Source organism: Pezoporus occidentalis, unplaced genomic scaffold (assembly GCF_034315485.1).
Source record: "Pezoporus occidentalis ecotype Australia unplaced genomic scaffold, CSIRO_AGI_Poc_V1 ctg400, whole genome shotgun sequence".
Lineage (NCBI taxonomy): Eukaryota > Metazoa > Chordata > Aves > Psittaciformes > Psittacidae > Pezoporus > Pezoporus occidentalis.
This window is the reverse complement of record NW_026915726.1, coordinates 136,089-150,526: the sequence shown is the minus strand read 5'-3', so window position 1 is coordinate 150,526 and position 14,438 is coordinate 136,089. Positions and strand designations below refer to the sequence as shown.

At 45.6% G+C, this 14,438-nt stretch overlaps 1 protein-coding gene across 6 annotated transcripts in view; it reads right to left on the bottom strand.

Moving 5' to 3' along the window:
- Positions 1–3,465: 3,465 nt before the first annotated feature.
- The window catches only part of UNK (unk zinc finger), a 49,788-nt gene continuing 38,815 nt past the window's right edge, over positions 3,466–14,438 (bottom strand). For 3 of the 6 annotated variants that reach the window (XM_062633741.1, XM_062633744.1, XM_062633740.1), the window contains 5 exons: positions 13,663–13,764; positions 12,016–12,204; positions 9,007–9,188; positions 8,202–8,459; positions 3,466–7,813 (listed from right to left, as the gene is read on the bottom strand). In XM_062633741.1, coding sequence (XP_062489725.1) covers positions 7,658–7,813; positions 8,202–8,459; positions 9,007–9,188; positions 12,016–12,204; positions 13,663–13,764 — 887 coding nt within the window. In that variant the 3' untranslated portion in view covers positions 3,466–7,657. The remainder of the gene's footprint in view (positions 7,814–8,201; positions 8,460–9,006; positions 9,189–12,015; positions 12,205–13,662; positions 13,765–14,438) is intronic. The other 3 variants (XM_062633742.1, XM_062633743.1, XM_062633745.1) reach the window with 3 other exon arrangements.

Below are 14,438 nucleotides of genomic sequence, written 5' to 3'. Positions count from 1 at the left end.
AGCTCCAACCCCTGCCACAAGTAGGGACACCTTCCACTGGAGCAGCTTGCTCCAAGCCCCTGTGTCCAACCTGGCCTTGAACACTGCCAGGGATGGGGCAGCCACAGCTTCTCTGGGCACCCTGTGCCAGCGCCTCAGCACCCTCACAGGGAAGAGCTTCTGCCTAAGAGCTCATCTCAGTCTCCCCTCTGGCAGGTTAAAGCCATTCCCCTTGGCCTGTCCCTACATCCCTTGTCCCAAGCCCCTCTCCAGCTTTCCTGCAGCCCCTTCAGGCACTGGAGCTGCTCTCAGGTCTCCCCTTCAGGAGCCTTCTCTTCTCCAGGCTGACCCAGCCCAGCTCTCTCAGCCTGGCTCCAGAGCAGAGCTGCTCCAGCCCTCGGAGTTATGAGTTTGGGCAAGGGCTTGGCCGTGCTAAACCAGCCGGGCTGTTTTCCTCTGCAGGGACTCAGGTGGTGTTGTTCTGAGTTATGGACCATTGCAAAATATCACCTACACCGAGGTATAAATCTAACAGCCAGGAAAGCTGCCACTGCCTGGCTCAGGACGGAGGTGGGTTTTGGTCTGTGACTCACACATAAGCACAAGGTCTGGCCAAAAGGCTTTCAGGATGGGCAGTGTGTGGTAACTGATGACGAAAGAAGGACCCCATGCAGATTTGTGAGTCCCCAGCTGTGCAGTGCTGGGAGAAAGCAGGAGCCATTACTGCCCAGCCTGGCACTGGACCTGGCACCTCATTGCAGAAAGCGAGTCTGGCTTTCTCGTCCCATGATTGTTTTTCTTTTGAAAATGCTCATAGCTCTTGGGGTTTGTATTTTACCACCACCTGCACTGGGCATCATCTGCAGCAAGAAGAAGCATAGGCAGCCCCATCAGCCAAACCTCAGGGTGCTTTGGGCCGCCCAGAACCCAGGCACAGCAGCAGGTCCCTGGTGTTGCCCCCAGTTTTTTCTGGGAACCTGGGTCCCTCTGGCAGGGGTGGGAGCACTGCAGGGTGCATGTGGGGTGAGGTGGTTGGTGACGCTTTTGGAGCAGCAGTCTTACGAGGGGTGGCTGAGGGAACAAAGGTTGCTCACCCTGGAGGACAGGAGGCTCAGGGGCTACCTTATTGCTCTGTAAAACCACCTGACAGGAGGATGGAGCTGGGGGCTGGGGTGGGTGTGTGTGGATCTGTTCTTCCAAGTAATAAGCAACAGGATGAGAGGAAACAGTCTCAAGTTGCACCAGGGGAGGTTTAGGCTGGACATCAGAAAAACTGTTACTGAAAAGGTTGTCAAGCGCTGGAACAGGCTGCCCAGTGTGGAGTCACCATCCCTGGAGGTATTTAACAGATGTGTAGATGCAGTGCTTAGGGACCGTGGTTTAGTTGTGGACTTGGCAGTGCTGGGTTAACGGTTGGACTTGATGATCTTAAAGGTCTTTTCCAACCTAAATGATTCTTACTCTGTGATTCTATTTGGTGGTGCTTCTTGGAGCTCATTTAAGCTGCATATATTACTAGTCATTACTAATAATAAATGGGGAGCTCCCTCTGCCCTCATCCTCCAAGGGGGTGCTGTGCTTGAGCTGCAGCAGGTACCTGGGAGCTGCCATGTTCTGGAAAATTAGAAGCATCACCCTCCCAGGTGCCTGAGAACCTGCTGGGCAGAGAAATCACAGGGTCAGCCCAGGACAAGCTCTCAATGCAGGGGTGGGAAAAACCCCAATGAGCTCCTTTCGTGTTGTGTGATGTGGTGAGGCTCAATCAAACCCGAAGCAAGAGGATTAAGGTGCTGCTGGCTCACAAGAAAACATTTGCTGGTTTAAGTCACTCGTTTCAGCCCCTCCCCACCCCCCTGTAGCTCTGCAGAGAAATAAGGTTCTGGGGAAGGGTCCCTGCTTATAGAAGAGGAGATGCCATCCCAGGTTGCTGCTGCTGCTCCCAGTGAGGAGAAGCCCCGTGCCTGCCCCCCTGCAGCGTATCTGGGGTTGGCATCCGCCAGCACCTGGCCTCATGCTCCATTGCAAGGCCGTTACGCAGCGCTGAGCCTTGGGTGTTGTTTGGGTTTAGCTCCAAGTTTAAAATGGTTGTGCTCTAACTTTCCCTGGGCTGCCCATCACCCAAGCTGGCATCACCGCAGCAACCAGTGTGGCCCCAAGAACGGCTGACACTGGCAAACCTCCGGTTCGGGGGTGTTCGTACTTTATTATCCAAGGTAGCGTAGCTAAATGTTTTGCTCAGCTCCGGGCAGTTGTGTGAGACCCACCCAAAAAGAAATCATACCCTTTACAGAGAAAGAAATAAATGTTATGCTTGGATTGTTTAACTAACCCCATGGACCAGGAGGAGAATAGCCTAAGCATTAAAAAGATACGGCTTGAAGCACACAAAACCAGCTCCTAGCAAATGTAAGACTGAGGAGGAAGAAACCCCCATCACCTGGTAAAGAACCCCAACAGAGGCAAACTGTTACAATGCAAGAGGGAAGGGGGTAGGCAGCCTATGAAATTTTATTCTACTACTAATACCCTGTAATAAAAATTGGGTGATTTAAATGGCTGTCCTGGGTTCAGCAGTAGCTGCCATTTTTCTCCTCCTTAGTAGCTGGTGCAGTGCTGCGGCTTTGACTTTCAGCCTGGGAACAGCACTGATAACACCAATGGTTTTAGTTGCTGCTTAGCAATGTTTACTCTGACCAAGGACTTTCTGAGTCTCGTGCTCTGCCAGGGAGGAGGGGAAGCCGGGAGGAAGCAGAGACAGGACACCTGACCCAAACTGGCCAAAGAGGTATTCCATATCACAGCATGTCGTGCCCAGTATAGAAACTGGGGGCAGTTACCCGGAAGGGCTAGATCACTGCTCAGGTCGGGCTGGGTAACGGTGGGTGGTGAGCGGTTGTATTCTCTTCCCTTGTTATTTCCCTTATCATCATTATTATTGGTGGCAGCAGCAGTGGTTTTGTGTTATACCTTAGTTACTGGACTGTTCTTATCTCAGCCTGTGGGCGTTACATTCTTTCGATTCTCCTTCCCATGCCTCTGGGAGCCGGGGCAGGAAGCGGGGGAGTGAGCAAGTGGCTGTGTGGTTTTTCTGAATTACTGACTGGACTCAAACCATGACAATGGCCTTTGCCCACAGCAAGGGGGTTGAAACTCTATGATCTTCAAAGTTCCTTCCAACCCAAAACCAGTCTGGTTCTATGATTCTCTTCCCCACCCAATTACACTGCACCACCACCCCCCCCCCGCTTCCATTGCATCTTGACCATAAAGGTGAAGGGCAATCCCACCCACCCATAACCTACACTGAGAAATGGGGCTTGATCCAGAGGGGATTCTTGGGCACCTGAAAGGGAGAAGGCAAACCTGGCTCTAGATTGTTGTTCAGAGGGTTCCACTGTTCACATCTCCCTGAGGCCCTCAGCAGGGCACAGGGCTGCACAACCGCCCTGGGCTCCATGCACGCACACACACACACACTTCAGCAGATTTCTTTTTTCTTAGCAAAAAAATAAAAATTTATTGTCATCTAAAAAAAAAAAACCAACAGAAAAAACAAACAAACCAAAACCCATTCTGCCCTTGGAAACTGTGACACAGATCGAGTTCTTTCCAGCCCCACATGCAAATTCACTCTGCCAAGAAAAAGAGTCTAAACCGGGTATCCGACAGCCAAAACACGTATTTACAGAGTACGAGAGAACAACAGCTGAAATCACAGTTCTATACATGGAATCAACAACACGTTTTACACAGCACCGATCACCATTCTGCCAACTTCTACACAGACTAGGGGCGCTTCTGCCCAGTGCCCCTCCTCCTGGGGATGAGCCTGGTCAAGAATTGCCACCAGAAATACTGCAGTGTGTATTATTATTATTTTTTTTAAACGTATACTGTATTTATTTTGTTTTAACATTGGAAGCTATGGAGTGGGGAAGCCCCAGAAATCTCTCTGACGCAGTCACTAGTTTGCAGGAATACCTCACCTTTAAAATATCAGGTTTTACATCAGTAACATCTATTCTGTTGGCCATCACTCCAAGGATTATTCTAATTCTGGAGGAAAACACTGGTAATATTCTTCCTTCTCAGATGAGGAAGAAGAGAGGAGGCTGGTGGAAGAGCAATGAATTACTAAGCCTGTCCAGCATTACACACCTCCTCACAGGGTAAAGGCTTCTCTTCACTGTCTCAGCTGCATAAGCCTTGCAGACGGCTCAAGTTCAGCTTCAGAGATGTACAGAAAGTGTAAAACCCTGCAGCAGGGGACTGGCTACAGCACCCCCCTTCAGGGGAAAAACATGCTCCAGCTCCAAGACCTTCGTCTGGTCCCTCCTGTGCCACTGTGCCCTGGCCACAGGTGGCAGATGGCTACAGCATCTAAGGCCAGAGGTGACCTAAAAGTGGTCCTGTTAGTCGAAAGCACTGACAAAATTCTTCAGCTCCTGGCTATCGCCCTTGCTTTTTGATGTCCATCTACCCAGGGTGGTGTTGGCTTAAGCCACCTGCTTCTATATTCTTTTTTTATAATAATGTGTAAGTTTGCTCTTTAAGATACTGTGGTTTCACAACACAATTAAGAATCTCTTCCCCCAGTTCTTCAGTCAGACTAATTGCGCATCCAACCTGCACAATTAGTTACTGAGGTCAACACTTCTGAAGCTCCCAAAAATGTGGGGAGGAAAATCCCATTATCCATAAGGAGTCTGGGTGAAGAAGCAGGGCGCAGACAGAGTCATGGCTGGTCACCAATAGCCATCTGGGCTGCTCAGCAAAAGCTTTGTGGACCAAAACTTTGTTGTTAAGCATGGCCAGAAAAGCCCTCTTAATTCTGTGCCCTGTAAAAGGGAGCTCCTGCTTCAAAAGGAACCTTGACAGTACATAACATGGGCACATCACCACAGAAAAGCTGACCACAGACTCTTAAAGACTTAAAAGCAGTGCTGTGATTTTGGCCCATCCCTCCTGCCCAGGGCAGGCAGGAACCACTGCTGGAGTGGGTCAGGAATGCTGCCCCTGCCCCTTGCTTTCCCCTCCCTTGGTTATAAAATCGTCATGGAAATGGCCCTCTAAGATATCCACAAAATATGCAAAGATGAAAGTTCTCTTTTCCAACTGATACTTCAGAAAATAATTCACATTTCAGATTTATATTTTTTTTAAAAGCAGCAGAGAAATTTATAGAAACCTCAATTTAGGGTGTGTTTCTTGAAGAACCAAAGGAAAGTGAGAAACAGCATATGTGCTTGTGCAAAGAGAGTGCTGAGATACAATGGGGTGGGAGCAAGGGAAGAGGCTGGTGCTAATTCCTTCAGGCTTTTCAGCCATGAGTGCAGTGCGCCAATGGAAAGTTTAGTTTTGAATTCTTTGGTCCTTCAGTATAAGTTTAAACCAGAGAAACGCTTTTACTCAAATGGGAAAAACATGATTTCTCTGGCCTAGATTTTATCTTGTACTCCCCTGCCTAAGCAATATGCCCTATGGAAACGGGGGGAAAATACCTCCTTTCCCCCTAGACACAGTAGCCTGCATCACACCAGGACTTGGAGTCCCACTGAGACATCTGAAAGTTTTATCTGAAAGGAAGGGACAAAGGGAAAAGGCCCAGTGCAAGTCAGATGCAGTCATGCAGGTGGGTGCTGGACAGTTCTACCCAGGGTAGTGTTGTCTTAAGTCAGAAGAAGAGGGGTAGCCAAAGGCAGCACCACCCTGAAGAGTCCCACAGGGAGGCAGGAGAGCAGAAAACCCACCGTGCTAATACGAAGTGTTACAAACCAATAGCCAAGAGGCTGAGCTGTTCTGGTTCTTATAAATATTAAAGACCTGATTCAAGACTTTACTTCCTATGATTTAAGTTAGTTACAAAAATTATAGTAAGTTTTTATCTTAACTGGGCTTTTTCCTCCTCTCCCCACTTCTTCCAGGCCCCCCCTTTTATATTTTTCCTAAGAAATGCTCACATATTTTCATTAAAGGTCTCTCAAGATCAGATCAAGGCAGATGCACTGCCCCATAGCACAGACATTCAAAGGCTATAACCAAACAACATAGCCACAATAGTCACTCAACACTGTCTCTCCATAAAAAAAAAATAAAAAAAAAAAAAAACAACCCTGATGCTAGTTACAATAAAATACACATGGAAAGTTAAAAAAAAAAAAAGCATTTTTGCCAAAAAAAAAAAACAGAAACAAGTTAATGGGAAAAACATAAAAAGAACTACACAGAGCTGCACTTAGAGATCATCTGGGAATGCATATGAACCCTTTTCCATGTAAAGGAAAGGTGGAATTATGGAAGCAAACCTAATTATGTCTTTGCATTAAATATGAAGTCTTCTGAGAGGCTCCAGTAAAAATTCTGTTTTCCTACAACAGTGGGCTGCTGGAGGTTCCAGTGCTTTTCCAGGCCAGAGAGGCGTAGCACAGGCAGCATCCCTGTGCAAAATAAAAATGTTTCATCAACTGAGCGGCCTTTTGGTTGAGATCCCAGCAGGTTACTGCAATCCACCCTATGTAAAAACCCAACAGACACATGGGTGAAGGAAGTCACAGCTCAGCTACTGGACAGGTCTAAGTTGATGGCATTTCTTTGTCACGCTGGACTTTCTCTGTCACCACAGGTACACATGATTTCTAGCATGAGGGCTTCTGGACCCAGTGGTCCAACAAACCATTCCGGAAGTGCTGACACAGGCAATATTGACTCTTCAACGTCATCAACGTCAGAGTGCCTGGAATTGTTTCACGCATTTCAGCAGTGACTGCGAACCAGGTCCCTGTGGCTAAAACAAAATTCATCTGGTCTGAAACAGTAAAAAGTCTCCAGAGAACCACCAGGCAAAGGAGGGCCTAGAGAGAACCAACCTCTGCATCAGTATTTCTTTCATAAAGGCCTTTAGCTGACACAAATACAATAATTCTAAGGCTGCTCAGACTTGAAACATGTCAGCTGCACCGGCAATGAACACTAGCCACTGAATCTGGGGGCTTGGCTTGTGCTCGATCCAAATCATTTTTTTTCCCTCTTTTCTTCTTTTCATACAAATATACAAAGAGTGTAAAAAAATTTAAAAAGCGAACTTTGCTGATTAAATGACAAAGTTCCTGCACATTCAGAGCTCAGCGCTGCAAGGCCCACCAGGGAGGCACCCAGCAGAGCTTCCATCAGGGAGGACAGCTTTAACCAAGCTGGGTCAGTGAAAAAGCAGGGCGACCAAGGACATGAACTAGTAACCTCAATACACCTTGATCCCCCCTGTGATTGTAACTCTTCCTCTGGAAAGCACATGGAAGCCCCTCTTGCCCACTCTAAATACTTCTGGGAATAGTCAAAAATTTGTTATCACCTAAATAGAAAAGAGGAGAAACACAGACTCTTTGCAAATGGCCCTTTGATCTGTATTAAAAACAGCTCTCAAAGTTCCTCAAGAGTTAGAATTAATGGGGCGCAGGTGAGGGGCAGTTTAGATACAGGATGTAAAATATTAAAAAGTGCTCTGCAACTAATTTTTGTTTTGTGTGTGTATGTGCGTGTGCGTGCATATACATACACATTCACAAACACGCACTTACACACACATATATACATATATATATACACATACATATATATATGTACGTATGTATAAAGTTAAAAAGTTCTACATGATATGATTAGAACAAGTGTCCTTGGAAGGTCACGACTGGAGAGGGTGGGGCCTGTTGGGATGGCAGATGGGGCACTCGCCCTCCTCGGCGCAGGTTTCACACAGCACTGCATGTTGGCACGGTAACACCACCCGGTTCTCCTCCTGACATTTAAGGCATTTCACTGACTGCATCTGAAATACCGCCTGCAAGAGAGGGGGACAGGACAGAACACAAGCATCAAAATCACAAAACAGAGGGACTGCTGTTCTGCACTATGCAGTTGGGGAACACCAAGGAGGCAGCAGGGGAGGGACCTGCAGGTGTCCACCCATTCACCTGAAGCAAAAGCGAACCAGCACAGCACAACGTCTTTTAGGACCTTTAGAATCAACAGAACAGCTTTGACTGACCTAAACTCTTGTGCTTTAGGCACAAAGATGATGTGGGTATTTTCCCATAAGCTGGCTAAACCTCACTTTGGCTACATCCACATAGAATTGGTTTGACAGACTACCCTGAGAAAAGGGAAAAGCACCACGATATGCAGGAGTAGAGAGAGCAAATCCCTTCCAAACAAAGCCTGGCACTCACCTTATCAACTTTCTCCAGGTTTGCCCGAAGCTGTTTCTGAAGGTTGTAAAGTGAAGACAGTGAGAGCGTTTCCAGGTCAGCGAAGGAGCACAGAAACTGTGGGTCCTGGCCTGTGTGGATCCTCTCCAGCTCCTCCTGAAGTTTCTTCACTTGAAGCTCCAAGGCTTCCCTCTGCTCCCGGGCCAGTTCACATTCCATGTTAGCTGTGTTGGCGCGATCATTTGCTTCCTCTGCCTCCTTTTTCCAAGCATCACAAGCCTACAGGTTCCAACAAAGAAGGCAAAAGAAGCAGTCTGAAAACTTGGTCGTCCTCCAAAAGAGAATCCAAGGCAAAATAATCCATTTCCATACACTCTACACCAGGAGTGCATTCTGTCCAACTTGCCCTGTTCCCAGATTTTGAAACATCTTGGAGCTTTGTGCTTCAACATTCCACTCATCCCAAATACGCCATCTGGTTGGGCTGTGGTTCTACATATTTGGCTCACATCATGAAGGGGATGAACTCTGCACATTGGCAAAATTGCTATGGAACTAAGTCAACTGGAAGGTCCAAGACTGTCAAGCACTCCAGTCCATCTGTATGACACCTGGCCTTGCACTTCCAGCATCTGAATACATCAGGCGCAGTGATTCAGTCCCTCTTGCCATGGGAGAGGGAAGAATAAGATTGCTTAAGAGAATGTTTTTACAAACCTACAGTCCCTCCCATCACCTCACTGCCTGGAAAGCTCCTGGTGAAATGCTGACACCCTTCTACTCCTTTACATTCCCTAATTTCTCTTCTCAGGAGGTGCTTAAGTACCTGTTTGGCTTGTTTCCAAGACTCTTCCCACTGCTTTATTGTGCCATTGGCTTCATCCAGCTCTTGCCGTAGCCGTGCCAGCTCAGCAGCACCTGGACCTGACAGAAATGCAGGTGAGGTACTGGGCGAAAAACTCCCTGAAGCAATGTGTTCCCATATGCTGCTGTTCATCCCATTTAAACCTGTTTCACAGGGAAATAGAGAGGGTTATATCACTGGCAATTTCCCCATTTCCTCCCTACCCCTGTGAAATCCAGGATTCAAAAATGTGTACACAGGAAAGGTAAGATCATCTTAAGAATTACTTTCATCCTCAGTACCCAGGAGTCTGCAATAAAGGGACTTACTAGGGGAAGTTTCACACCATTAGGCCTCATCTTTGATGATAAAGGTAGCATCCAAGAAACTGAGTGGAGGCAACTTTTGAACCAGGCTGGTTTTAAAAACATTGATTTTACAGCAGAGCTGACTACCAGCTTGAATTCCCCTTCTCATATGAGAACCTGTGAACTGCTTACTGCCTTCCCACTTGTGTGCAGTACACCCATCAGCACTGGTGACCAGGCTGCTTCATGCAACTAGTCCAGGTGATGATTCTTCTCATATATACCCTAAGAAAACATATGCTTTTGTATCCTCAGCTTGGTACTTAGGAAATGAGTCTCACTTCCCAAACAGTGAGACTAATATGTGCCAATGTCATCACTGTTTGCATATGCAAGAAACAGAACCAACTGGAAAACCCTGTTTATAAACAAGTGGAGGTGAGCTTCATCCCCAGCAGAGCTCTAGCATAAATCTAGTGATTGGCACTAGAGAAGACTGACTAGCCACTTCCTTAGTTTAGCTTGTCCAAACAATTTCTCTTTTCAGAAAGAAATTCAAGGCTTAGGAGACAAAGCAGTAGAAAAACAGTTGTAAGCAAAACACTATTTTTCACAGCCTCTTTTAACAATAACAGCAACAACAACAAAAAATCTACTTAAAATAAGCATCTACATTTTGTATTCAGGGGAAAACTAGTAGGAAAAGCTACTATCAAGACAGAGCTGCCGAGTGGACTCTTACACACAGACATGCACCAGTTTGATGGAAAAGTCATTTTCATTCAGTGGTGCTTACCACTGGCTGCAGACATTCCTAGATCTCGTTGTATTTGTTAATTCTGATCTTACAGCCACCAAACTGACAGTTTCTGACAAGCCCCGAGGCCTAAGCCCTCTGGCTGAGGGCTAACCCTCACAACTTCCCTTTTGGTATCCACCCAAGACACAGTTGTAGAAAAATGCAGCTGAAAAATAGTGACTTGTCTTCACTAAGGGCTTAGGTGCCTTGACAAGTCATTCAGCAGAGCAACAAGGGATCTTTGCCGGCTCAAGCCACTTACCACAGATCCATTTCAGCTGCTCTGAAGTGTGCTCATGGAATCCCAATTCACATTTTGTTTTAAAATAATTCAGTTTTCTCAAATGGGAACCTAGCATTAAGCAGGATGCTGGCAAGCCACAAATTCTGCCATAATGCTGACCAAGCTTATCTTGGCATTCCTTTGTACTCTCTCTTTCAATCTGCTGTTCTCATTTTACACTTACATTGGTCAGGAATGCCTTCTCTGCGCATTTCGCATCTAGCACAGTGGGAACTAGCCCAGGACTAGGTATTTTTAACTCAACTGCAATACAAATAAGTAATAACTACACACACTACACACTAATCTGTGTGCACTCAGCAAGTCATGTGGAATAGAGAGATTCCAGATTCCCAACTGCTAGGTTACTATTTAAGTATCTTACCAAAACCTTTGCAAAATGCTTTTATTGTATTACAAGAAAGTATCTAACTTTTATCTTAAAAACAAACTTTAATACATTTGTGAATATCCTGCATTTCTTTTGGGGTTTTTGTTTGCATAAATACATGGTCAAGACAAATATAACTGCTTGTTTCTTCTGAAACTGAAAGCAGGCCTTTTCAGCAAGTTTTCATTTTCTTACTGGAACAGAGAAAAACAGCCAGCCTCAACACTAATTACTAGCAGAGATGCTCTCTGATGTCTCTTTTCTTATTACAGTAAGTTTTAAAGCTGTTAAAGCCAAACAAATAGCAATCCCAAGGCATGGAAGCATGGCTCTGGCCTATGCAAACAAGGGATGCAGTTACACAGTGTATGTAGAAACAGATTGCAAAAGCATGTAATCACTATCTGAAGTTAAGCTGAATATAAGGATTAGTGTATCTCAAATCTGAAGAAACATTTACATCTAGTATCAAGAGAGAGAACTAACAGAAATGAGCAGAGCTATTGTCACTGCAGACTTGAGCCTAGTTTTATTTCCCGAGGTAAGCCTGTGTCTAGATAATAAAATTTGGCCCCTCACTTCCCAGTTGTGCTTGATACAGCTGTGGAGCTTTAAAGCAGTTTCTCATCCCTTCACAGTCCTTCATAAAACATATCCTCAAAAGTGGAAGGCGGCACAAAGGGGAAAAGGCTGAAGCTGAAACACTAACTTTTTGCAAAGTCCATATTGCAGAGCTGCAGAGTACCAAATAGGAGAGAAAAAAAATAAATCACCCAAGCCTGCTCTAGCGCTCCTAGAAGTCAATCTGATCTACAAGCAGTCCTAAGGGCAAACTGCAATTCCCACCTTATATAAACAAAGCTGACGATTCAACTTTGAGTTTTATGTGAAGCAAAGTCTCAGCACAGCATTGTTGGCAGGAAAAGGCAAAGCTCTTTTCCTTGACCATCATCACCACAGTAAGTCACTTAACCTGTCTGCCCCTTCTTCTCAGCCTAGAAATATGGGAAGCAGAGGGAATTCCTCCCTTGTTCACAAGCCATTAGCTGATTTTCTGTAAAGCAGCTCCTAGTACTGTAGCTGTTCTCATGAGAAGAGATACAAATGGCAGCAGTGAAACAATACATTAAAATTAAAGCTAACTTAAAAGAAAATACTTACATGGCACACACAGGCATGTACATGGGGGACACACACACTGTGCATTTACCTAATGATCCATGAGAAGCTGATGTCCCCAGGAACGTGCTTTCTGATTGGCTTAAGTGTCCCTGGGGCTGATGAAGGAAATGCGATGAGAGGCTGACTGGTGGAGAAGGAGAGGCAGAGTGGAAGGAGGCAGAGCTTCCAAGTGACCCGGGGATATTTACAGGAGCAGAACTTTGCAGCAAACTCCCACCTGGACAAAGAACACACAGAGAGGATGGCTATGTATGAACATGAAGTATGGGCACAGTGCAGGAGTTCAGAGCAGGAGGCATTGGATTCCCTTTCTCCTCCCTAAGCCCCTCAGAATTCCCTCTGCTTCCCATCACACTCCATTCCCCTTTCAGCCTTTAAGAGAAGGCTGCCACCCTATGACCCACATAGTCTGAAACTGTCCAGAGTTCAATGGACTACTCTTTCATCAGCCAAAGCAACAAAAGGTTTTCTGAGGAGAGTTCAGTCCCTATCAGTCTAGAGAAGATGAATTTTGCTATCATCTGGTGAAATACTTTCCAATGAACATTTCAGTCCTAAAACGTGTTCCTCTGCCTTTAACACTTCCAAACAATCTGCAGTAAGACAACTATCATGCTTGGTCAGGTCATGATCTTAACCACTAAAAATCAGTAACAAGCTTCAGTCATTTTAGACACACTTGAGTGCCCAGATCCATCAGCCTCAAACAAACAAAAGCCAAACCTCCAAAGACATCACACTTCCCTTACCCAGAGGTCATTCTGTCTGCCACACACAGCTTGAGGGAGATCTCAGCCCTGCTCCCCACTCTCTCCTTGTCTCCCTTAGATATTCGCCAGGTAACACCCTGACCTGACGTGAACAGAGGAAAAAGCAGTATGGAGCTTCTCTAAGCCACTGCAGATGGGTAGCAGCAGAAGACATGTACAGTAAACTCTCCAATCACACTCTTATCTTTGACAGGGAAGCAGAAGTGATACTCTTCAGGGTTCCTTCTGTAAGTCCCTTCCTACTTCAATACAGCTCCAGGAGTATAGTTCCTTTGTAAACCTTCAGGCAACCAAAAGTAGTTCCCATTCAAAAACCTGTCTTACACAGCAAGGGTAGCCAGAAACTACACAGGTAGAAGTGGCCTTAGAATACTTCCACATATTAAAATGAGACAGACATTACGGGGATCAAACCAGCAGACCATGATGACACTCTGTGACAAATGGATAGCATTACAGGTCAGTGAGTTTCCTGTTACTGCTAGGGAGAGTTTTCTACTTAAGATGCAAATCACTATACTTTGGCCTGTTTTTAAAGGTATCAGATACCTTCTAGAGTCTACTTACACACTTCCAAAAACCAAAGAAAAAAAAAACAAAAAAACCACAACCCCCAATTAACACCCACCCACCCCCCCCAAAAAAAAAACATATCAAGACCCATTCAGTTTCAAGAAACATCCCCAAGACACCTGGGCCCAATGGGAAGAACTCAGCTCTGCTAGTTAATGAGGGCAAGCTTTCACTTCAAAGACTCTCAGTGGTTGCCAGAGTTTGTTATAGTTGCTGTTTTAACTGATGTTATTTTGGGACTGGTTTTAGAGCTTTGTTGGGCTGGCTCCACTGAGGTGACTGGGCAACACTGCTTGGCAGAAGATAAAGAAAGCTCTGTTGCTTTCATGTACCTATCATGATGCCACTCGTGTGGGGCACTGTGCTGCTGTCAAATGTCTTCTCCAGGGCAGCCACTCCGAATTCATTCAGGTCCAGGTCATCCAAGGCAGACTCTGCCAGACACAGAGGTACCAATTATGTTATAAAGGACCAACAACTTCAAGAGATAGGATGGCCCAAAGAGCCTACATGCAGAGGAGCTTTTGCTCTCTATTTGTCAGTCTGCACGGCCCTACTCTCCGCCCTGTGTGATGCTGTTCTTAAATGGTTTGGCAGAAGTGTCATGGGCAGCTTTTGAGTTTAGGTTCTTTTGTCTGATCCGGTTCTTTTCATCTCAAAGTATTCCTAAATATATGAAAACAGCAGTTCCCATAAGTCTTCCCCAAACTGTTCTTCCGAGTCTGTCCATAATATGCAGTAACACTGGCTTATCACATGTCTGGATCTGGCTTGTGTCCATAATTTGCTGAAGACCCACTCAGAAAAGAAATTCCAGTAGAAGGGAACACTTGAAAAACATCAGAGATTCAAAGATAGTGTAAAATAAAGATTATGAATGCCTGCAAATGTTACATCTATTTGAACATGCCTCATCACCAATCATGATCAATAGAATTTCATCCCACACATGCCCCCTCATCTGCTCTATTATTGTTTTTAACAAATTAGTAATTTCACCTCAGAAACATTAGACTAAAAGCAGGAGGGGAGGGAGAAGCAGGAGAGAAAAAAACAAACAAAAAGAAAAACAGGTGACCAAAAAAACCTGTACCTAAGAGGAATAATT